Genomic DNA, 24768 nt, shown 5'->3' with positions numbered 1-24768 from the left:
GTTTCCCCAGGGACCTAACACTTTCATATACACCTTGACTCATCTCCTTTGGTTTTGTTTTGTTCTCACATTAACGTCAATGTGGTTGCAATCACCTAGTATCACAAACTGAAACCACCTATTGTAAAAACAAGCAGGTGCACAACATTTCAGTGCAAGTTGCATCACTTCTCTGCTTGTATAATCGTAGCTTCGACTCCAATCATCTTTTGCAATTGCAGCAGGGAAGGTGTGACTATCACTTGGTAATTAAACATATTTGGTGTATAAGGGGTATGTAAAGTGTGGTATCTAATTTTCCCATTAAAAACAGTCTTTACTGATCTACAAAACCCAGCAAACTAATAAAAATTCAAATAATTACTAAATGATGAATTTGTTAGATATTTCCTCAGAGATGAGCACAGATGATTACTAGGAAAGTGTAGATTTTTTCCAGTGGGCAAAAGGAAGAAAAGGAAGTCAGTAGAAATTATTTTTCCAAATGATCTCTGAGAATCTGCCCACTGCATCCATCTCTAGAATATCACCAACCTACATGTTAATGAACTTCATCCAAAGCCAGTGACAAGTATGAAGATCCCATTAGGACTTCACAAGAAAGTCAGGTCTGCACCAACATGCAAAGGCATTGTCACAACATGTTGCTGAGAGCAACTATTTTGTCACATCACAGGAAAAACACAACCGTTTTTTTAAGCAAAGCTGACTAGATTCAGCATTGTCTTTCACTGCTTGGAGCTCTTGACCAGCCGCCACATTTTCTTTTATTACAGCACTTTTGAAGCACTCTGGAAACCAACAGTTCAATAAATGTAATTGGGTCAGCAATCAAACTGGGATCCTGTGCATGGCAGCAGTAACTGTGTATTTCTGAAACTGAGTATGAACTTTCATTTCTTCAACTCTGAGGTACTTTCATGTGAGCATGTGACAGCCAACATTTTACTATTTAAAAGGTCAGAAAAAACTGAATCTATTCTCACACTTGCACCTCCCTCTCATTTCAGGTATTTTGCCCAGTTAATATTTGGAAAAATTTAATGAAGTCTACTGAACTTTTTCCTCCATTTTCATCGAGGCAAAAAGGAATAATTTTAATATTTAAGCTGGTAAGAGATACAATGACTACAGACATGTCAGAAAAATTCTTAGTAAAAGCCAACAAGATAAGAATAGAAAGAAAAAATCCCCTCACTACTGCTAGCTTCTCAGTCACAGTTACTTAATTCTCTAATCTGTTCTGCTCTGATCAGATTGAGAAAATTAATACCTGTGTATTTTTTCTTACTCTCTAATTTTTATGAAGCCTATTAAGGGAACAACATGCTATTGCTTACTTACAATAAACAACTTCGAACCCCTTGAAACAACCTCTTGAAAATAATCCTATTTAGCTACTACAGGAACTTGTTTCAACACTTAATGCAAGATGATTATTTCTATCCAAATTTCTTCAATTAAACAAGTTTACATTTTATGTACATTGAAACCAAAATAAAAATTTGCCTCTTACTTATTTCAGATGTAGATTTAAGACATAGCCATTTTAAAATCAGAATTACACTACTGTGGCACGCACACAGCAGCAAGATGAAATGCAATCACTGCCTGAACCAGTGTTTCTGCAACTGAGCTGAGATAAAGACTGCTGCTTCCATCACTGATCATGTTAAAGACATCATGAAATAGGTAAAAACAACTTCCAAAACCCTTTCAAATCAAGCTTACACACTGACCAGTAGCACTGTTACATACTGCTAATGGTGGTTAACAGTCAGTTCTTAAAACAGTGTATAGAAACCAGCCAGCTTCAGTGAAAAGGGAAACTTTTCCCTCCTGTTATAGCCTGCTTTTCTCTACATGACAAATCAGATTTCACAGCTTAAAGTGGAAAAAAAAAAAAAGAAAAATTATTTCCACTGTGCATTTTGAAAGATTAAACATAAATGCAGATGTCAGAAGTCTGATACATATTTAATCTGGCATATCTGAAGACCTAATATTTACTTGTCAAATTATTAACCCACGCTACCAAAATAAGAGCATAATATTGAGTTACATTTTTCAGATCCTGAATAGTTTCCTCAATAACTGCTGACTGTTAGCAACATACACCTGATACCTGATATTCCTTTACAGATGTCAGAAATAACCTTAAAAGCTGATACCATGCAAGATACTGTTTCAAGTACAGACTGTGAAATGAGCAAAGTTGTAGGAAAAAAATCATAGTGCTGTTTAGAAGCAATTAACTGTGCGAGATAACGTAAAAGCAGTAAAACAATCATGTTTTCAGCCCATGCACTAGGTGCCAAGGAGGACTACAGCATTCTGAAGTTTCATGTATTACACAGTGGAGAGACATTGGACTTGTTCTATCTGCAGTAAACTGCATAATCACAACAAGGGCTTTTGGATATCACTGTTGCATAATTTATAACAAGCTTAAATTCAAAAGATTATGTCTGCTATGCGACCCAGTTAATAAAGCAAAACCAACCAACTAGTGGAGTCCTCCATCTGGTGGCTGGAGTCGTATGTGCATTCTATACATTACTATCTAGTACTACTAAGAGTAGCATATGTCCACATTTTCAGCAAGTTAAGAGTAAGAGATATGCCCTCCTTCACCACGCTACTTACTACACTGTAGCACTCTAAAGAAGCAAAACTGAAGTAACGCATGCATCTGTACACTGTGCAAAAGACAAGGTGTTGTCCTCATACCAGAAAGGACATAAACTTTAATGTATATATTTGAATTGATTTATTCATTTATCAAATCAAAAAACCCCCACGTTATTCTTTGTATTTACTGCTTTTCTTTCCTAGATAATTCTGCTTTTTTCAGCAGATGTGTTAAACAGGCCTGTTTATTAATTCTATTTAATAACACTGACAATTTTTGCCTTGGAAAATTAATAAGCCTGTAGTAGAGGTTTAAACTTAAATGTCTTTACTACGTGCATATTATGTTTCCTTTTGTATTACTCACATCTGTGTATTTTACAGAAACATTCCCCAGCCAGAATAAAAGTATGATCAACATGATGTGCACAACCAACTTCAGGGAAATAGATTTTTCCATTAACTTTTTCCACAGTAGGCTGATGAAAAAAAAAAAAAAAAAAAAAGGCAAACTTTTTCCAATAACATTTAAACAAACTGATTTCCATACCTTGGCAGCAACAATGCTGAGGCCCATTCCATTTTGTTTTTTTAGTGTTACAGTGATAATTTCAGGTTCTTTCCTCAAAGGCTGAGCCTATCAAACAGGGAAAGGGAAAGAAAAGAAGAGTTCATATTCACTGCCAGGCTAGGAAAATTACTGTGCAAAGTATTTCATCTACAATCAAAACTAAGTTGTTAGTGCAGCAGCAGATCTTGCATCCTAAATAATATGGCTGGTACTCCATTTTCAAGGCAGAATCTCTAACCTTTGATTAATATGGATTCATATTATTAAGTACTACACCTGTGTTATGAACACTGCTAAGCTTTTAAGTCTACCCATTGTTCTTCCTTCTCTAATTCAGCAGAGATTAATAATGATTCATAATTTGAATCTTAACAGGTCTATAAAACTGCAGGAACTTTTAATGAAAACTGAAGTTCAGACTCAGTAGGCTCCTATTAGAAAAGTGAGGGTGATGGACACAGAGCTCAGGTTTTAGTGCTGCATCTAAAAGAAAATAATTCTGCAAAGAATTATATAAAGAGCCTAATTAATTTCAAATGAAATGTTAAAACCTTGGAGATTCAAAAAAAATTCACTTCTGAAAACTTTAACTTGAATACAACCCGAGCCCCTGAACATGTTCAGTATTCTTTATACCTTTCAACAGCGTCAGTTCCCTCTACTCAAAAAGTTGCCATCCCAGTCTTCATTAGCTGAAGCATGTAATCTAAGTTAAAGTACCAAAGCTTGTATTCGTATTAAAACCTAACTGCAAGTTCCACAAGACCCATGAACAAAATAAAAATACAAGCAAATGAAATTAATTCAAAAAATTTTAAGTCCAAGTATTAGAAAAGCAAGCAGTTTTTTAGCCAGGAATATTCTAGCACCGCTGTGCCAAGGATGGCAGAAGAACAGAATCTGTTCCTACTTTATTCAGGATTTTTTCTATTAATTTAAATACAAACATTATTAAACTAAATTAACAAAAAAACCCATACACACTGGAAAAGGTAAGCCACTGCGAACACAACTTTGCTATTAGTCTGTATTGAATTTCTCTCTTGGTCTAAGAATAAAAGAAATTCTTCAACGAAAATCTGAGGAGGACTGACTAGTCTGGGCAATTCCCCAGACTACCAACAGAAGCACAATTGTAAGAACAGTTTTGGCTTGGGGTGGGGGAACAGAAAGGAGAAGAGGAAGAGAGAGAAGAGGAAGAGAAGGAGAGAAAAGAAAAAAAACCAAACCAACCTACCCCCAAAAAACCCTGAACACACATCAAACCAAACGAAAAAACACCCCAACCAAAACAACCCAACCTCAGCACTATAAAATGGAACATTTATATAGTATTTAGACTATGTAGGCATGTTGCACCAGGAGCTGATTTAGAGCACTGCTCAGTCACCAAGACCAAAAGACTTTCAGAAGTTTAGCACATTCAGTTAAGATACATACACCAGAGAGAAGAAGGATTAGATCAGGTTATTTGAACAGTCTTACATTCTATTCATTTCCATGGATGAATGAAACAGTAGCATCCACTCATCCTGCATTTCTAAGCCTTTCTAAGGAAGGCTGGCCAGAACTTTTTTTGTTAGTACGAGGAACAGAAAGTACCTAGTATAACTTCAGATTATTTTTGTTTCCTCTAGCTCTAAAAACCACATTTCTTCAGAGCAATAAAGTGATGCACGATGTCTCAGGAATGTCTCTGCAATACCTTCCTCAGTCATATGCCCATTTACCAAGATACCAAGCCTGCAGAAGAACCTGACTTATCAGTTCAGGGCTGGGCTCAGCTACACTAGTCAAACAGATATAGGAGATGCTCTCTTCTGTAAACACGTTCTTTAGGCTACTGCAGCAAGATTGCATAAAGTCATACAACAAATGCTGGGTTCTGAACAGAATAAATGCAGCTTTCAAGTCCCTCTGAACAATGAGGGGCAAGTATTTTTCACAGAAGGCCTTAGGAACATAGTTACAGTTTCAGGTTGACCTTTCTGGTTTCATTGAAATACTAATTATAAACATGAAGCTATTTCTGTTTAGTTGCTCTATAAAAATGTTTCATATCAAGTCACCATCTTCCCAAACTGAGTTGTTCTGTAACTTTGAGATTCTTGGTTATCAGACGTTAAAAAAAGCCACCTTACACTGAAGGGAAACCCTTCTTTAACAAGGATAATGAAAAAGAAAAATCAGAATTTTTTCCTGAAAACCTAGCAGAAAAAAAAGTACCAGATCACAACTTAATCCTAAACATTTAGTTTGTGACTGCCAGTTTATAAATAAAAGCAGCCTGTAGCTCCACTCACATTACAAGTTATTTACAGATGCATGTCCGTATACTTTTTTGCCTGTGTTTAAATGCAATTTCTTCATTGGGACCCCCAGGGTGGGGGGGGGAACACAACAGTCAAAGTTTGCTTATGTGAGAACTGTTATCATGCCACAGCCTAGAAAAAACTGACTTAAAAAAAACCTTGCAACTAGTTCCTTAAATTCAGCAAATCACTGATGAGCTACATGTTTAGTGATGAATTCTGTTCTTCCTAATCAGGACTAAAACTCATCACGTGAAACACAATGGCCAATTATTCACTGAATAAGTACTTACTAGCTCAGCATTCTCATGTGACAGGTGACTTTCATAGTCTGCACCTTCAAAGTATATTGTCCATGTGCCGGGTGACCGTGGATGAGGTGTTAGTCTACAAAAACCTAAAAGAGACCGTAACATTAACATAGTCATGGTATTTTCTCAACAGATTAATTAAAATCAAATAGACTGCCACATGGAAATCCCAAATAGCAGTATTTATCTTTTTATATTCATTAGTATGCTGAATCTGGCATCTCAGATGCCATTATGTGCTTCACTGCAATTTTATGTTGTCTACAAAGCTACTGCTTCTGAGAAACATACGTATTTAAAACTACTACAAGCTCACAGAAAACTCCTGGGCTGCAAAATACTGCTTGTGCCAACCAGACTCAGAAGAGTCATTAAACAGCAAGTAATCTTTTAGACTAAAAACCACCAGAACTGTGAATAAGACAGCACCAAATCAGCCTTCTGTTTTGCAGAAAGTCTAGCTAACAGTCTTAGCACAGACTTGGCAGAGGTGAAGCTTCACCTGGACTCATTATGTTGTTAATGCAACTGTGCAATTAAAAGTGGGGGGTTTGTCTGATTTTTTTTTTAATTGAGCAATTCCTAGAATTTTGAAAAAATGAGCCACAGCAGCTGAGAGGTATCCAACACTGCCTGCTAAAACAGGGTCAGTGACTATCCACATCATAGTCAAATTACAAAGCACTCCATCCAAATAACTGAGATTCTCCTCCTCACAAAGACCATCCTTCAGCAATTCATCTTACACTGATTTACTGCAAACCAGACCTTCAGCATAATTTAAGAGATGCGTAAAAAGTAAAATGTTGAAAGTATGCATTAAAAAGGCCTTACTTGTAATAACTGTACAAATATTGGTACGGCAAATGAATTATACTTAAAGAATTTATTCTACTAGTCTCCTTTAGTCTCAAGACTACATCCTCTGCAACTCACTGTACATACATTCTTCTTATGATGGACATAAAAAGAACTATTTTAAGATCATGTTTTTTAATGTTATATTGAAGCAGCTGATGAGTAAAAAAGTGACCTAACTATTTAATTCACATTAATTTTAAAAGTAAGTCAGTTAACTGTGAAAGTGTTTAAGTGTTACAAAATTTACATTAATGCAAATTTTTGCTGCTCTAGCACCAAAATCCAAAAAGGCTCTGGAGCAAAGGCAAAACAAAATTTCAGGAGGCACTACTTAACTCAGCACTGCTTATTTAAACCTTGAAATTCAATTAAAGGGAGTGAGAGAAATGGTAGGGATTAAAAAAAAAAATGCATTCTTTTTATGGGTTGATAAATAAGCAATTGAAGAACACGGTATAAAAAGACTGAAACATACATAAAGTGGTTTACATTTAACTACAACGTATTCTGCAATCTGTGTTCACTACACTAAAAAAATATCATTATAAAACAATAAAACAACTAACCTCTCTGACAGAGTGGATCTAAAAATTCTTGTAAACCACTTGGAACATTTCTGACAACATCACAGGAATAGCCATCTTCTGGTAAAAGAAAAGGTAGCTGTAAGTCAGGATCCTCTTCCAGTTGGACTTCTCGGCCATCACTGCGAGCAAGTTCATCAGCTGTATTTTCTGCAACAGTTACTACATTCTCTATCAATTCCTGGACAGAAGGCAGAAAGACATCGTTACTATAAAGGGATAATTTTCATTAATGAAAAAAACCCTAACATTAAGAAAATACTGAGACTGCACGAAAAAGGAATTCTGAAAATAAATTATCAGATATAAAACTTCTTTAGCTCCATTATACATAGTCAGTACACCACATTGCTTTATTTGATTAAATCACATAAATTATGTAGTGAGAGAATATAACAAGCATTTATTTTTACTTCAACATTTTCAAAATCTGTGGTGCATGTCTTTACTCAGTATGAGAGCTGTATTTAAAAATATGTAACAGAGAACATGTATGTGCAGAGGTGGAATCACAGCAGCTTTAAAGTTTTGACGTTCTGTTGCATGTATATACACTTCCGTAAGTCTAAATATAGGGAAAGGAAACAGACAACTTGTGTAAACCAGGATTTTTAGCTCCATCAAGACGCATTTACCCACAGAAGGCCAATGGCTCAGGTGTGTTAAAACAGCACAGTAAGTGATAGAAGAGACTTACTGTTGGGATGAGTGGTTCATCTGGAGCACAGTGATAATTCTGCAACAAAGCTTGTAGCTGCAGAGAATTCAGCTTAAAGCAAGTACTGTTAATATTTGGAACATCTGCATGGGAATATTTGTCCATGGTAAGCAATGTGGTTGCCTGGGGAGAGGGAAAAAGAGTCATAGGAGGCAAATCCAAACCAGGATGAAATCTTAAGCCTTGTTTCTGAATGTTCTTTAGATAAGAGATAAGACAAATCAAGAAGCCACACTTTTAACAGAAGCTACATAAATATCCCCAAAACAACCACTAAATATCTTGTACCTAAAGGATGAACTAATAGGAAACCTATCCTGAACGAGGCATATAATTTTTTCAGCTAACCTTCTTGTCTCTGTTAGCAGAATTATTCCTCAGACATATAAACAAATTGAGCTGCATGTTGGCTAAAATCACCATTAATTTCACTTGTAACTTAAATATTTATGATGCTGAAAACATATTTTATGTCTTTGCATGCTATCTCAATGTTACAGGATCAATTCACACAAACCACACCTGTCCTCATGCTATTCTCTAGAGACACAGAATATACAAATATTCTCTTTGAATATATGATCATGTGAGAAGTGTTGAATCAGCAATACGCATGCTCACCTGCACTATTCTGCTCAGGTGGCAATCAGCAGCCAATTCTAAACCCTGTTTTTCCGCCCAGGCTTCAATGTGGCCCAACTGTTGACGAACAATAGCTCCCCAGTAATGTGAACATAACCCTGAATCTGGTGCCGTAACTAGTCTGTTAAAAAGCCACATGTTGATGAAGTGAAACAACTGGGAGAAGAGCTGTATGGTTAGAGCAGCATTCACTCTACATCGCCGCAACAGGGACATAGCTCCAGTCAATGTATGCAGCACATCATCTACAGAGATAAAATAAAAAGTAAATCACATTCACATATTGCAATGTACAACTTGGGTAGGCCATAAAAAATATAATACAAAGACATCCAAGTCAGGCTAGTGAATGCTAGGTGGAACCTACATGTATTTAAGTTATACAGACTTTCAGAAATACATTTATTGCTCCATGGTTTTCAAGATTGAGCAACATTAAACTGACAGCTGAAATACAATTTTTAACTCCCAATACCAAAGAAATTTCTTTTGGAGAACTATTTAGTATGCAAGTATATCTGACAACTAAATCATGTTCTCACTTGAGTAAAGTCATTTTTCTGCTATTTTTAATAACAAGTGAAAAACTTTATATTCTACTGTTTCAAATGCATATTGCAATTAATCCATAGCTCCAGCTTGTGCTGGAGAGTCTAAAACTGGATGCAGTGCTCCAGATGCAGCCTCATAAACCACACTCAAAAATTTAATCAGAAACTTTTTGCACTCCATGATGTACCTGAACTGCAGAACACACCTTCAGTTTACACCTTATGGTTTTTTAAAACATTATTCAAATTTCCTTTTGCCCATTACTTCACCGCAATATTATATTAGAAGCAATAGTGCCTTCTTGTTAACTTCACCAAGAGCAAACCTTCATATGGCTCCTGGTGGAATATATTAATGGAAGAGGAATAAGTCAATACTTCCATCTGAAATCTCTATTGAAGAGAACACCAAATTACTTTCTTCAGAATTGAAAAACAGGATTCTACCTGAAAAACATTATTTGTATGGTATAAGACAGAAATATATAAAGCAGTTCAAAACTGTCTGAAATAATGAACATCGTCTGCCTTTATTCCAATATCAGTTTGCTACTTTTTCAGGGTCTGTGTCCCAGAAAGTACTCTCTTTCACAGTACACGGCACTAAAAAAGATAACAGTACATCTTAATATTCTTCCTTCAATGTTCAGCACAGGGAAAAAACAAGCGCAGAAAGCTTAATATCCAAGAGACCAGGAAGTATATATGAATTTTGTATAAATACTCTTCACAGTTGAACAGAATGACTGTACTTAATAGCTGTGCAGATTGTCTTTACTTCAATTATTCAGAATGTCACTATTTTATTAACTTTTCCTAACGTTTTATCCCCAGTTAATCCCTCCAAACTTGAGTATTTATTTTTTACATTTTCCATTTTCTTCTTTAGTCATCAAGCTACAAAATGTAGGAGGTTCTCATACTTTCCCATGAAAAGCACAACATGGGGTCCTGTCTCAGGGGCCTGTGCGTGAATGTGTTCAGCATGGAAAAGAGCAAGGGGCATTAGGAGTCTGAGCACTGTTGCTGAGTTGGGATTACAGATAGAGTGGGATAGCACACATGATCAGAGTGCTGCCATGGACAGGAACAGCCCAGGAAGGCGGACATTGCTGTGAAGCACTATCATATTTAAAGTACCATGGCAGGGATCCTGGGCAGGAATCCACAAGGCCAGTCAGCTTAACCTTAGTATTTGGAAGGTACTTTTGTCAGATTCTCCCATAGCATCTTTACAGTGAAACTGCTGAAACCAACACAAAAACTGCAACATGGGGAATTCCAATTAGATATAGCAAAAGTATTTTCTCCATGAGGGTAGTCAAACGTTGGAACAGGTTACTCAGAGATGATGTGGCATCTCCATCCATCAGTGGAGATTCAAAAGTAAACTGGACAACACTCTGAACAACCTGATCCAGTTGTACCTGCCTTGAGCAAAATGCTGGATTAGACGACATACCCTTCATGCTATGTTATTCCATGATTTTTAAACTCAATATACATCATCTGAATGGCACTACTGTCCTTTCTTATAATCCATACAAAACTGACCCAAACAGTTCTCAGGGGTTAGGGCTGTCATATCACTGTTCAGATAAAAAAATCTATTTATTACTAATTTTTCTTTTTTTTTTTTTTTTTTTTTTAATTTAAAAGATAGAAGGAAAGATCAAGCAGTCTAACCTATCTTAGGCCTCTGAGGATTATTTTCCTCTGGATCATCAAGGAATGCTGGCATGTAGTTATTAAGCTCTGATTGCAGACAATGAACCAGGTACCTGGAAGGGATGAGTTAAAAAAAAGGACATTTTAAAATCCTGTATGTGCTCGTTATGAATGCTGCTGAAGAAAAGAGATCTATTAAGTTACAAGAATCCTGAAATTGCAGTGTTGTGTCTACAGGGAACCAAATAATACTTTTTAAAAAGCCAGAGAGGCCAGTTCTCCCATACGTTTCCTAAAAATGCTGGAAAAAGGTAGTCAGGGAGCAAAGTAAATGTAATATCACTACCACAGTTGTAAGCGAAGGTCATATGCTACCTAAAGAGATGCTATCAGGCCATACTTTGATTCTGTAAGATTGAGAAAATAATTATTTTTTCTTTTTAAACAGAAATACACTTTTCTCTGTTTTGAAATCTACCAAGAGTAAAAAAATTCCTATTCTGAACCAATGCACAGAACCTGAACTAGTCCTACTGTTTTCTGTAAACAATTTTGTTTCTTGTATTTCTCTTACCTTAAGAGTAAAATGAAAGGCCTGGTTTAGTATTCTCTCTCTTCTAATGACTAAACATTTTAACAGCATTTTTGATAATTCATTTATACATTTACTGTTGAGAACTGAAACTAAAAGGGAATCAAACTGTAATAATATTAACATGGAATTTTTCATGGCTTTCTACAACTCCCCTTTCTGTTTCACTAAGTAACATTTTTAATGAAATACTCTCCACTAGAAAACAAGAGCCATGACATCTTCAACTAATTCTTGTATGCCAGTTGTTACCATCAAATAATATTTTCACAGCAGACTTCTTTCCTTTCATGCTTCTGTTGTGCTTTTTTATTTGCCTTCCAAATATGTATTCCAAAAGTTTAATATATCCTTTTGGACTCTGCCATGTTCAGTGTACTTAGGGGAGAATTCATGCAGCTAACATTCAGAAATATCCTTTCACATCCAACATGCTCATCATGTACAGGGAAAAAACACAATAGATTTCTTCTACCTACAGCAATGTTCTGTCTTCAGTGACTATCTAATAAATTGAGGTAGCAAAGAGTTGTTTCAAGACACAAATCTAAAACACTGAACTGTGGCAAAAAGGCATAGTTTCATTAACAGTTAGTAATTTAGAGGTGCTATGTAAGTGGAAAGACCTGTCAAAATAGCTACTTGCTATACCCTATTTGCCCATAATTCACCAAGAGAGGGGGGAAGTCTGTGGGAGTACGTACAAAGTGGTTTGGTGCATCTCTAAAACCTTTCAGAAGTTCAGAAAGCAATGATAAGGCTTCACATACTGCATATTGCTCTTTAGAGCAATATAGCCCTCCCTTAAAGCTAAACAGTTAAACCATGTTTATGTCTTCCATGCCTGTCACAGTATAAAAAGAAGAAAGATTATATTCTGTGCTATTACAGAAGTATGAAAAGACTGTATTTAAAACAGATATCCTGTAAGTGGGGAAAGGCTGGGTATAAGTCACCCAAGATACACTGTGACTTCTCCACACATTAGTTTCAGAGACACGAATTTGCTGAGAAATATTCGTTCAATTGTGGCTTGGGAAAAAAAATAATCTAAATATGAACAAAAAATAAGCCCTTCTTGTTGCTTAGTGCTGTGCTCACTACATGTTGTTATCTTTGTTTGAGGACCCTTTTCCTCACTGGACCTTCCTTTCCATTGGAAGCTTCATTCAATTTTTCTTTTAATAAGTAATATAATTGCCTGAGCTGATGAGCATAGGTTGATTTTACCCCAAGATAAAACCTATCCTTATGTTTTTAAGGAAAAAGCCGTGCAAAAAATCACTGCGCAAATTGCTCTTTATGCAAATTATGAAAGTAGATTTATAATTAGTAGCCCTTAAGGTGCACAAGGTTCATTAGAGACCCATAAATATTTAAGCCTATGTATTTATATATTAACAGGAAAAATAACCTTTCCTCACATTGCCATAAAAATCTTAAATTAAGAGAAAGCGATCAACACAAACTACACTTAAATAACATTTCCTTAAATTTTCATTGGCAGCATCGACTAGCACAAGAACAGCTAACAGGTGAAACTCCTTGCATAGCCCAGTGATCCACATTCATAAAGCAACGTATATGTCTGAAGAAGGAAGTCTGGCCTCTTTCGTAAGTCCTCCACTCAGATATATAATACTAAACAAAAGACATTATTGCTGTACCTAAAATTTGGCAAAGATGTGAAGTTAGCTATTCTAAAACCCAAAGAAACATAGAATATGTTAAGTGAACAAATGTTTGATAGCCTTACTTGAATGCCATTTGAACCAAGTGTGCTAAAACATCTTGTGCATCCACAGTAATTCGGCTAAGATCTCTGTCTTGCTTTATGAAATTCAATAATTCAGATGCATTTGCCATCCAAAAGGCAAGTGCCCCGGCAATGTTCTTCTGTTTCTGTAAGAAGAAAGAAACAAGAAATAATACAAGGAAATGGTTTTCTGATGAAGCATGGCAGCTTAAAAAGGCTCCAAAAGATAGACCAGTACCTTTGCCCATTTCACCAAACATATCTCAGATACCAGATATTTGCAAAATGTTTATATGCAATATAGCAATTGTTGTAACCGATTAAGTCCAATTTTAACACATTCACTGAACATATGAAATTCTGTTAAATTGCCAATAGCCACATCAATAAAGCCACATAGTGCTAAGAGCTTAGCGGAATGCAGTATCTGGTAATCTGTGCACTGTTAAGCGCATATTCACTACTGCCCACTGCCACTCTGATACTGCGCTCACTGGCTTTGATACCAGGTGATTCAGTATCAAGTACTGATCTATCTCACCATCTCCCGACCACAAATGCCAGGCCAGGCAACCTCAGATGAAATCCAAAGAATAGGAACCACAAACAACAAAAAAAGAAAATAAAGGGAAGAAAAAGAACTTTGGTCATTTCATATCCACATTGAAGTGCGTTAAGCAGAAATTATGGAATGCCGTAAAAGTTGCAAAGTCAAAAAAGGATTTTAGTACTGCATGTTCCAGTTGCTGAATGAGTGTTATGAACTGTTCAAGTCCAGCTGTTTGAGTATTGTATTTTGATATGGAAGCAGCATGAGAAACTGAGCTAAGCCAACATAGCTAGGATCAGTTCCCAGCAATATATCCTACCTGATCAACCTGGTCTACCTCCTGGAGAAAAACGGACGAAGGAAATCAAACAGAATAGAAGAAAGAAACTTGTGAACAATCATGATAGCTTTAGAAATCAAACACTAAATATGAAGGTACAACACGTATGTTCACAGTTACAGACAGATGCATTAATCAGTAGCTATGATGCAACTGAGCCCCTTTTAAAAAATGAATTATTTTAACAGGACTAGTAGCACAACAGCTAAGAACTGAAGTGCCCACATGTTACAATTAATTCCAGGAATGCTCTGTACTAGTTGACATCCCAGAATAGGTGGTTATTAGCTCAGTGTGCCACAGAAAACCCACAGAATTATTTGTGGGCAACAGGGTAACTAGCCATCCAACTAGCAGATCCAGGGAGCTATTTGCCCACACTGCTGCAATGAAGGGAGTGTACAAACACACAAAGGGGGACAGAAAATCCCCACCAGAAAAAACAAACAAACCCACAAACAAAACCAACCAGAAAACATAACACACCTAGGACAGATTTAATACATGACTTCTGAATTAAAACAAAAGAGTCAAATGAAATACCACACTAAGCTTCTTAAATGCTGGTACATAAGTTACACTGAGTAAACAAAACACAAAGACACAAAACCAATACCTAATCATCATATATGTTTGGCTGATTATTTGAAACTGAGCTCTTACTTAATTCTTTTTGGCTTTCTATTCAGACCAGTCTCCCCCACCAGCAACACAGTGAGCTTAGAGGCAAAAATTTGAGGTGTGTTTGCTGTTACTATCAGAATTTTAGTTAGAGCTCAAAAAAAAAAAAAACCAAATTGCCACTGCTTTTTTGTTTCTTCACCCTTTCCAACTAAAGCATTTTGAACTGACTGAAGATGCGCCATCAGAGAACAAAAGGAGATGCTCCTTCTATCAACACATGTTAAAATTTTCAGAGGATGAGAAATGCCACAGAATTATTTGGAGGTGGAGGGGTTGGAGGGAAAAATAAAAATCAGGATACAAAAAACCAAGTTGGCTTTTTTAATGATGAAGTTTCCATTCTTAGATTTTCATTAAAAGCACTGAACCTTCTTACAGATCTCTCCAATTTTATCCCTATCTCATATGAAGTCTTTGATGATATTTGCATACACTAATGCAAAGCCTACTGAAAGTCAATTTAATTTGTTAGCAAGTACTTCTTGAGTAACTTCAAAAATCTCCTTAGAATCCAGGCAGGCAAAATTAGGATCTAAATATATTTTACTCCCACAGTACAGCACAAGTCTGCGCACCCTTCCCCTACTTCTGTCTCAGCTTGCAGCCCTGTCTTTGTCTTTCACACCTTTCAGACCCTTTTCAGTGCAGGCATGCTTTACAGCCAAGACACTAATCTATTCTGACACAGTGAGGACTAAGATGGTAATTTAACTGTGACAGCCATCAATATAATCACTCATTCTACAGCTCAGATGAAGTAATTTGACTTAACTTAGCTAGTACTGTTTATACTCTACTAAGACAAGCCCAAGATAATGAAATTTCTTCCTGGTCAAGCTTTAGAACCAATGCATTTCTTTGTCTCCACCCCATTAACCTTCAAATTCACTGAAGTTCCACTCTTTTATCATATTCATTATTTTCCCCCTTCTTCAGCATGACATTTGAAAGAACCTCCTCCCAATTTTCTCCAACCTCCAACTCTCCTCAGTTTATTTCTTGCAACTAGGTAATATCTTTCACAAACCACAAATACAGCTACCACTTCCTTGTTGGCATCTTCCTGAAATTACAGGTTACAGATTAGACTCAAACTACAGAGTTGCAATACTGTAAAAATGGCTTTCACAAAGGACGGTCCAGACAAACACTTGATTTTAACAGTTTGGGAATACTATTAGCAGGATTATATAAAATACACTTGCTTGCAACAACCACAAAGCTGGACTTGACTTGGGAAGCCTTTCTCGGTGCTGTAAATGAATGTTTTCACAAGATAATCTATTTTCTACCTTTGGTTTGTTTCATGCTTATCCGTTTTAGTTTAACACAAAGAATGCAGAACTTTATCTTTGCTTTCTCACTGTACCCATCTTTGTCACCCCAAGTCTTTATGGGGTTATTGTTACTAGTTTACATTAGTTACATAAACTGAGTGACTTTGAGTCAGCCCTGGCAATTTCAGATTATGTTTGAAGCCTACCCTTTCACTGTTTAATTTCCATTCTCCCAATTACATTGTTTATGTTCAGGTTCTTTGCATTTCACACTCTCCACTACCGCCACAGTCTAATTTCTGACTTTAACAAATTCTCTCTTCCACAGCCAGATTTTTTTTTTTTTTAATAGCGGAACCTGAAAATTTAACTTTTGATACCATTTCAATTTTATCGAGTATCCATTTACCACGGCATCAAGACTCAAAGCAATGTACTAGTTCTTCACTTCAGATTGAAACCCCCTTTCAACCTCTCATCAGCTTCAGAATGTACATGAAAGACTAGTATTTGTTTTCTTAGCATAAAGTGTCTTCAACACTAGCATTTTCTCCCACTCTTTCTTGTGAAAAGTGGGAGCCTGTTATAACTGTTTACAAAGCTGTCTAATTGTAACACTTTCCCTGCTGAAAACTCCACTAAACCTTTCCAAAACCTGAATAAAAGCTCAACAGTTGTAGTCTGCTGCGAGTTTGATGCCACTCATTTGTTTACTTTCCTCTTCTCCCTTAATCGACCTGGTGACTAATACTTGCATCATAAATTCTCTAAAGCAGGACCGATGCGTCTGTTATGCTTGTATGATGCTTAGCACAGCAGGCTCCTTGGTCTATACGAGCTGCCATGGCAGTGCTTTTTGCAACATACATGTGTGTTTTAAGTAAATATAGAAATACATTTCAATTTTTATCAAGTTGATAAAAATTGTCTGAGAAAAATCTGCAGACAAAGAAGTTACAATAATTAATTAATTAATTAAAGAGGATACCTGCACTAGCACTCCTTTTTCAAGAAGTGACCATTACATTTTATGAAGTTACACACTGCAAGGTATTGTCTACTTTGACAGACAACCCAGTGGATCTTACCCTGCATTCCTACACAAAACAGAACTCCCCCATGCTTCTGTAGAAGTCTTGCACATGTGACAGCAATAGCATCAGACTACATATACGACGTTGGAACATTTGAGAACTTATGTTTCTCTTTATAAGGCAATTGTGTTAGCTTGGTGCAAAAAGTACAGCTTTATTACCATTGTTTATTACCATTTTTGTGGTTACAGAAGTTGTGAAAGTAATGGGATCAAAATTAAAAAGTCATGTTTCTTTTTAATATGTTCACTTCAAGCATCAATCAGTAAAAACAACTGCTATCTGTACAATATTCTTTAATAAGCCATCCAACATGTTTCACAAGAGCTCTCTTACCTTCTAGAGAACAGAAGAGTAATTTCCTGTCAGAGAATGTATCTTCAGAGCAACAGACCATCCCTAACCTCCCACACTGCTCAGGAGAGGTTTTCTCACCACTGACATTATTAATCAACAGAAAAGCAACCCTTCCTATGGGCAATCAATACAGGTATTGGTCTGACTCTCAACAACAGCTGGTTAAACACTAAGAAAAAGACTAAGAAGGCTACCAGATAACCTACAATATTTAATTACAGTATTTAATTCCCTTGACATATTTTTGCAGAGAAACTCACCTGTATAACTCCTTCCATCATGTTCACCATCTTGTTGACTATTGCAATGACTTTATGAGTACGCTCAGCAGGAGTGATGTCAGGTCTGTACTGGCTTGACAATACATACCGACATGTCATATACAAAACATAAGTAGGTGACAGCTTAAAATGAACTGTCGAGCTATTTGTGTAATTTATAATGGCAGATAAAAAGGCATCTTCAGCTGTAGAGATAGAAAAAAAAACCCAGCATGTTATAAAGCCAAAGACAGAAAGAAAATGAAATAGAACAATTCCGTAACTTGGGGGAATAGAGGAATTCTTGGTGGGGGGAAACAGGCAACTTACAGGAATTTGAACTCTGTAAAATTTCTGTTGTGTACGACAGTTACTTAGGCACACTAACAACACATTTCTATACAAAGTTAGAAAATCTGATCAACAGGAAACATTTCTGTACTATTTCCTATCTCTTTGCTGAAAATTTGCATCTTCAAGGGGAACAAAAAAATGGAAGATTTCTCTTGCCCATTCTATTCCTACAAAGCTCCCTTATTAGAGGGAATTTTATACTAATAAAAAACTGTCTTTGCTTGCTCACAAATCTACTTTATATCAAATATTTGAAATCTGGACAATCTCTGGTATGGTATCTTTCTACTAGATCTGAGACATTAAAAACATGGGAACCAAGACAGCAAAAAACAAAAAAATCTAAATGAAAATTTAAACCAAATCAGGTTTTATATAAAGTGGATTTTTGACCAAGATGCAATCTATTATCCAAGGCATGGAGAACTGTATAGAAGAGAATGAATTCCATGTAGTTTCAGGAGGTGGGACTAACAATTTTTTCACAGTTACATTTGTATCTGAAGATAAAAGAGCTGAAATGCAATTACAATTAGATATGCATGAACTTGCCTCAATACCCGAAATGTCTGTTCACCCTCCCCAACAAAATAAATTATATTGCTAGATTAGCTATCATCTGTTCAGTCATTATTCTTTTCAGTATTTGCTATCCTTAAGCTTTCACACTGAATGAAATACTACACTATAGAAAAACATGTCAACGGGTTAGCTTTGTAAGTTCACAATTTACTCACAGCTTTCCCTGAATTCAATACTGGCAGGTAGTATCAGTTCTGGTCCATGGGTATCCTGAGATCTAAAGAAAGAAGACAAAAACTGAAAAAACAATCCACATGGGTGATATTAATTCCACTGTAAAATAACAGATTTCTCCAAATACACTGGTTCCAAATGCTGACATAACATCCTTCCCCAAAATTATCCTTTCGTTACCTTTCCTTTAGAATCATTCAAGCTAGATTTGCCTGCAACACAACAGATCAAAATACAGACTTCAACTATGGAGCCTGTGATATTAATGAACATCCTCCTCTGCGCTGTATGGCAGACTGATAGGATCAGCTTGCCATCTGCCATTGACAGGATTCAAGTAACAAATTATTCATGAACGCATGAAAGAAAGTGAATGAAGCTTCACCTGAAACATCAGCCTGGTTACAACAAATGCTCTTTGCTATCTTTAGTGCCCCCAAAACTGATGAGAACTTGGCCAATTTATTTTATCTTTCTTCTGGTAAGAAGGTAAAATCTAGCCCCTGCTCTCACTTGGCTGTTGCTATGCTACGTTAAGAAACAGCAGTCATTCCATGAGCCCAAGAACTATGCCCTCACTTAAACTGACTGCAGTGCTCTTTCTTATCAGTTCCTATCACAGAATTCACAAAGGAGAAAACTGAACAGAAAATTGATTTTTATGGTGTCTACAAAAGGTTAAGCACGTATTTCATTACTCCCTTAAGCAAAATCATTAACTGATCTGTTCTGTGTAGTTAGGCACCTATTTTTAGGAAACGTGTAAAAGCTCAGTATCTTCTGCATGCAACAGTCATTTTTAACCACATGTAACACAATAGGTAGCTTTCTACTTCCCCTGGCAACTTTGATAAAGAAAGGCATGTAATACAATTATATAAGCCTCATTCTCCTGACAATTATTAGTTATTCCACGAAGCAGAGATAGGACACTGAAAGCCTTTATTCAGCCACCTCCTACAGTAAAAACCCATAAGATAACTTTGAAGGCTGATGTCAGAAGATTTAAAATTAAATTTTAACATAATCAATCAAAAAACTAGGAGTACCTTTGGGGTTTGGTGTTGCGGGGTTTTTTTGTTGGTGGTGGTTTTGTTTGTTTGGGTTATTTTGGTTTTTTGTTGGTTGGGGTTTTTTTAACTTGCAAAAAATTAAAGCAACAGAGACCTCAGTGAAGCCATCCAGATAATGCTTTATTATAAACAGTGCTCAGCAAAAGGAAGTTCTGGGAGCTGAAAGTGAAGGAGCAGCACAGCAGGGCAATATGGGCGCAAATTTCTGCCAGTTCAGTACATTTCAAACATGGCAGCGCTCTCTCTTTATGAGGAGCACTCAGCTGGTGTGTAAACTGTAGCATTTCCTCAGGTTTTATTGCTATAAACTTAAGATTAACTAATTTCTCACTATCTGCACATGGTCAAAAAAAAGCGCATCATCTTTACCGAAAACTTCATTACTTCCAGTGAAGAATAAATAATATTCACACAGCATTATCAAAATAGAACTACAGTGAAAACTCCAGAGAAATTTTTAATCTCTCCCTATAGGAATTGTAACAGACAAACAAATAACTGGTTGGTGAACCAGTACAAATTTCAGCTGATGATTTATTTGCTTTTCTTTAGAACAAAAAGATAGTAATCCCCTTCAGTACACAGGAAGGAACAGGATTCTCAGTCTTCCCTCCAATGGAAGAGAAAGCAGCATGAAGAGATGAAAAGTGGTATGGATTAGTGTAACTGCTTAGAGAATTCTGGAAATTGGCTTTAAGAGAAAAATTAATATGAAGGAGAAAGAGAAAAGACTTCTTCAAAAAAATGTTAGTTTTACCAGTAAATTAATTCTCTAAGAACAGATGCAGTAAGTCGATTATTTCAGCTGCCTTGATATGAGTTTCCTTCAATTAACGTACCATTTTCTGCCTTTCCTAACCACACACAAAAGAAATACTCTCTAAATTTCCAATCTGCAAAGGTTGTTTAAGTTAAAGTAATTCTCTCTGTGCTTCTGATATGATAGCACCTACACAACCTGCTTTGTTACTGAATACATTTTAAATATATACTGTCTTTTGGTATTGCTTTTATAGGAAAATCCTCCCTGTGGTGATGAAATTCTCTGAGCTAAACCAGTCTGAAAGTCTAGTTAGGATGTGTCTAGCAAGGCCATAAAATATTCATTAGGGGTTGCCTCCTCTCTATAGTGTCAGGTAATATTACACTTCCAAATTGCATTAAAAACAGTAACACATTCTCCAGGTATTTCTGGATTCCCCTAGATTAATTGTCTATGATAAAATGCATTAAAAAAAAAAAAAATATATATTCTCTCCCTGTGTGGTTATTTTAGTCAGCATACTAGTGGCTTTGCAATGATGTCAGCCAACTCCTAGCATTTTTAGGTGCATCCCATCAGGTCTTCTCTATTTATGACGGAAAATAGGGACAATTTTTGAAGCAATGCTAGTATTAAAAAAGTTGTCTAATAAGGAGTTGAGACCTTTTGGATGGGCACAAGCTGAATTTGAACATGTTATTATGAATACACGGAAACTGAATAGGAAGAAAATGGCATATGATTGGAAGTCAGTGTTTTTCACTATGGAAACCTGCACTTTCCATGCAGGACATGAAAAGTGTCATTCTGTACCTGAAAAAAGGGCTTATGAGCAAAATGGGATAGCATTTATCTACCTAATCACTGGCATTATATCATAAATGCAAAAATCAAGAAAGAAGTATTACATGTATTTATAAATTACATAACTTTACAAGACAAGCATTCAGAGGTAGCTAAAATTCTTGCTCACAAGACTTGCCAACAAGACTACTGTAGAAATAAGAATGACCTGATTATTTTTCTCTCCAGAGTAAATCTCATCATCTTGCCACCACCAACGCTATTGAAGACATTTCAGATGACATGCCTAACCACAAATCATTGTGACAGGACTATCAGCTTGGCTTTACAAAAAGAGAACTACAAAAAACAGAATAATGAAGGAAAGGAATAATTTTTTTTAATATTCTGAAGTTTTTTGCTTTAGTTATTAATCCTGGGTTTTATTTGGACGGATGGCGGGTAGTGACAGGACATATTTACAAGGGCATGTAATGATAGGGCAAGGGTAATTGCTTAAAACTGCAAGCAGACAGATTTAGATTAGATATAAGAAAGAAATTATTCACTATTAAAGTGGCAAGGCCCTAGCACAAGTTGCCCAGAGAAGTTGTGGCTGCCCCATCCCTGGCAGTGTTCAAGGCCAGGTTGGACAGAGCCTTGAGCAACCTTCCCTAGTGGAAGGTGTCAGGCAGGGGGGTTGGAACTAAATGATCTTTAAGGCCCCTTCCAACCCAAATCATGCTATGATTCTACAATCTCAAAGGAAATCTCATCTTCCATTGGGAAAATCAGTTAAACTATTTTCGCATACTGCTTCATCTGTAAGAAAACTGTACCCGTTTTTTTCCATTATGAGAAGTAATGGATAACACATTTCCTACCTGCTTTCCTGTCTGCGGTAATCTTGCTGCTGTTCTATTCTAACCATCGGCTTCACCATCCCTCGTTCGGCTGTGCTGGATGCTGATGATGTCCTGTCACCATCAAGCCTGCTGGTGCTCTAATTCAAAACAGCAGGACAGGTGCTTAGCATGCAAACATTGGATTAGCCAGTATTTGCGCTTGGCAGTATTAAAATGAAGTGTCAATTTGAGGCTTGAAAAGAGATGAGAAAACAAAGGAGAAGAGTACAGCACAGAATCCAGCAGCTCAGCAGGTGTTTTTACCACAAGGAAGAATTGAAGAGTATACTTGAAATTCAAAAGACGACAGTGGCCAGTGAGGAGCAGCTATTTGTTAATGCACTGCAAGAACATATAATGAAAACTTAAAACTTCTTTATTTAAAAGTTGTGTGGTTATCAACACAAAGCAAGAATGAATTGTTAATGAAAACTTTAGCTAAGAAACAAAGTTAAATATATTAACACATTTAAAACTGGCTATGCTCCTCTACTCTGCCTCTGCAATAGTTTTCAAGCACTTACATTACTGATCCATGCCACCATTTACCCTGCTCTTAAGGAAAGACTGAGCTGCTAGACAGTACATAACTTTCCAGGACAAGAAGTGGCAATTCAAACGATGCCATTTTTAATGTACAATTTCATGATTTGTTTTTTTTCAGTGTCACAAGCTCCTTAGTAGGAAGCTTTTAATTTATCATTTCCAATTACATCAAACCCTATCAGGAAGGGAAAAAACATGCTGCTTTAAGCAGCAAAATACAGAGCAATTATTTTTCAGTGTAACAGTTGAAAACAAAACATCAGTAAAATGAAAAGTGTTGTCACATTTCCTAAGAAATTTCTAGGACTAAACAATTTGCTTCGACACAACAAAACTTACCAAAAAAATGCATTTCAGAGCAAGAGGTTGAACACAGCTATTGTTACCCCTTTTCCAAACAGAAAAAGCACACTCTTAAGAGCAACTGTTAGAAAACAAGTGCTTCAACCACCAATTTAACAAGATGTAATGTACATTCTCAAATAAAAAAAATAAAGTTTCTCAAGCTTTCCCAATGCCACTGAAGGTATTTTTCTAATGAGTCTGAAAAGAATATGAGCTATGCTATACAATAATGTCACAAACTCCACCTCTCAGCAATTTTGAAGCACTTTAAGTTTGCAATGTTTCTTGGGCTTTTTTCCCTGCCAAAATGTCACTAAATTAATTCCTAACTGAGGTAAAGAGTGCATCCAAGATAAAAGAAAGCATTGTCACAAACAAAGCTACAAGAAAAGAGAAAAAACTGAATCTGAAGTCTGCGGCAAGAAAAAAAGACTAACATATTCAAAAGCTATCAAAGTATTATTAATACCTACACTGCCATTCCAATATCACTAAATTTCTTTACAAGTACTTCAATTTGATAATAGTAGTAATAAAACATAAAAGGAAATAACTTTCTGGGAGGACTACTATATTTCATACTGCTGAAATAATTCATTCTCTCATTTCACCTGAGGCATGTGATCACAGCACCAAGAAAGGCATTAACCAGGGTGTCATTTTACTCTGCTTTTGGAAAATGTAACCCTGGCACAGAATTTATTAACAGAAAGACACTGCAGAAAGCAAGCAAGAAAAGATTATCACTTCATAAAGCATTTAAAATTCTGACTGCAGAGACAGTTTGTTTAGTCAGTGTGCACACAGGAACTGTACTGAAGTCAAAAGTCACATCCATTAAATTTTAAAAGCCTGGTTAAATTAACATTGAATGCCCTTTCAAATTTTATATAAAACATTTATTTAACCTATTGCAGATGATAGTCATATGCTACATACAGGAAATAATGATGTATGATTTATATCATTTCCAACATGAATGTCTACCTGCATGTAATCTGCCTTCAAAAGGTCAGTTTGGGGAGAAGCTATTCCAGGCTGGAGAAATTTCCTTTTCTAAAAAAATATCAGTATTATTGGCATGGAACACATGCCAAATGCAAAACCAGAACAGTTTTGTGGGGACGGAAGACAATGCACATGATACCAAAGCCCATCCAGAGCAGGAAATGGCTGAGGAGAATGATGAACCAGCTGCAGTTCAAATACTACTGATGTTTTAATTCTGACCTAACTTACACATGATCTTTCATTATTTATTGCTAATTTAGTCTGAATACAATACCTTGCTTGCTGGTAATGCTGTTCCACTGTGAACATCTCCCTCCAGATCAAATGTAGTTTCCTGAACAGCTCTAAAAGCAAGATAACATTTCAAGTACTTCTTAGAAACTACATTGTTAAACATTTAACAAATAAGGAACAGAGTAGCTAAAATCAGTAAATTAAATCAAGAGGTATACCATGAGTCCAGTTAATATTCA

The 24768-nt window shown here is 36.2% G+C and overlaps 1 protein-coding gene across 20 annotated transcripts in view; it reads right to left on the bottom strand.

Moving 5' to 3' along the window:
* AFDN (afadin, adherens junction formation factor) overlaps positions 1-24768 on the bottom strand; it is a 114423-nt gene that overhangs the window by 35585 nt on the left and 54070 nt on the right. For all 20 annotated transcript variants that reach the window (XR_003993455.1, XM_030499345.1, XM_030499353.1 and 17 more), the window contains 11 exons: positions 24570-24639; positions 22373-22491; positions 18851-18912; positions 17760-17965; positions 13198-13343; positions 10868-10962; positions 8610-8875; positions 7968-8111; positions 7253-7451; positions 5808-5911; positions 3182-3268 (listed from right to left, as the gene is read on the bottom strand). Coding sequence is in view for 19 of the 20 variants with exons in the window: in XM_030499345.1 (XP_030355205.1) it covers positions 3182-3268; positions 5808-5911; positions 7253-7451; positions 7968-8111; positions 8610-8875; positions 10868-10962; positions 13198-13343; positions 17760-17965; positions 18851-18912; positions 22373-22491; positions 24570-24639 (1498 nt within the window). In the remaining variant the exon portion in view is untranslated. The remainder of the gene's footprint in view (positions 1-3181; positions 3269-5807; positions 5912-7252; positions 7452-7967; positions 8112-8609; positions 8876-10867; positions 10963-13197; positions 13344-17759; positions 17966-18850; positions 18913-22372; positions 22492-24569; positions 24640-24768) is intronic.

The sequence above is a fragment of the Strigops habroptila genome, chromosome 10 (assembly GCF_004027225.2).
Source record: "Strigops habroptila isolate Jane chromosome 10, bStrHab1.2.pri, whole genome shotgun sequence".
In the NCBI taxonomy this organism is placed as follows: Eukaryota; Metazoa; Chordata; class Aves; order Psittaciformes; family Psittacidae; genus Strigops; species Strigops habroptila.
This window is presented reverse-complemented; position numbering and strand designations above follow the sequence as displayed.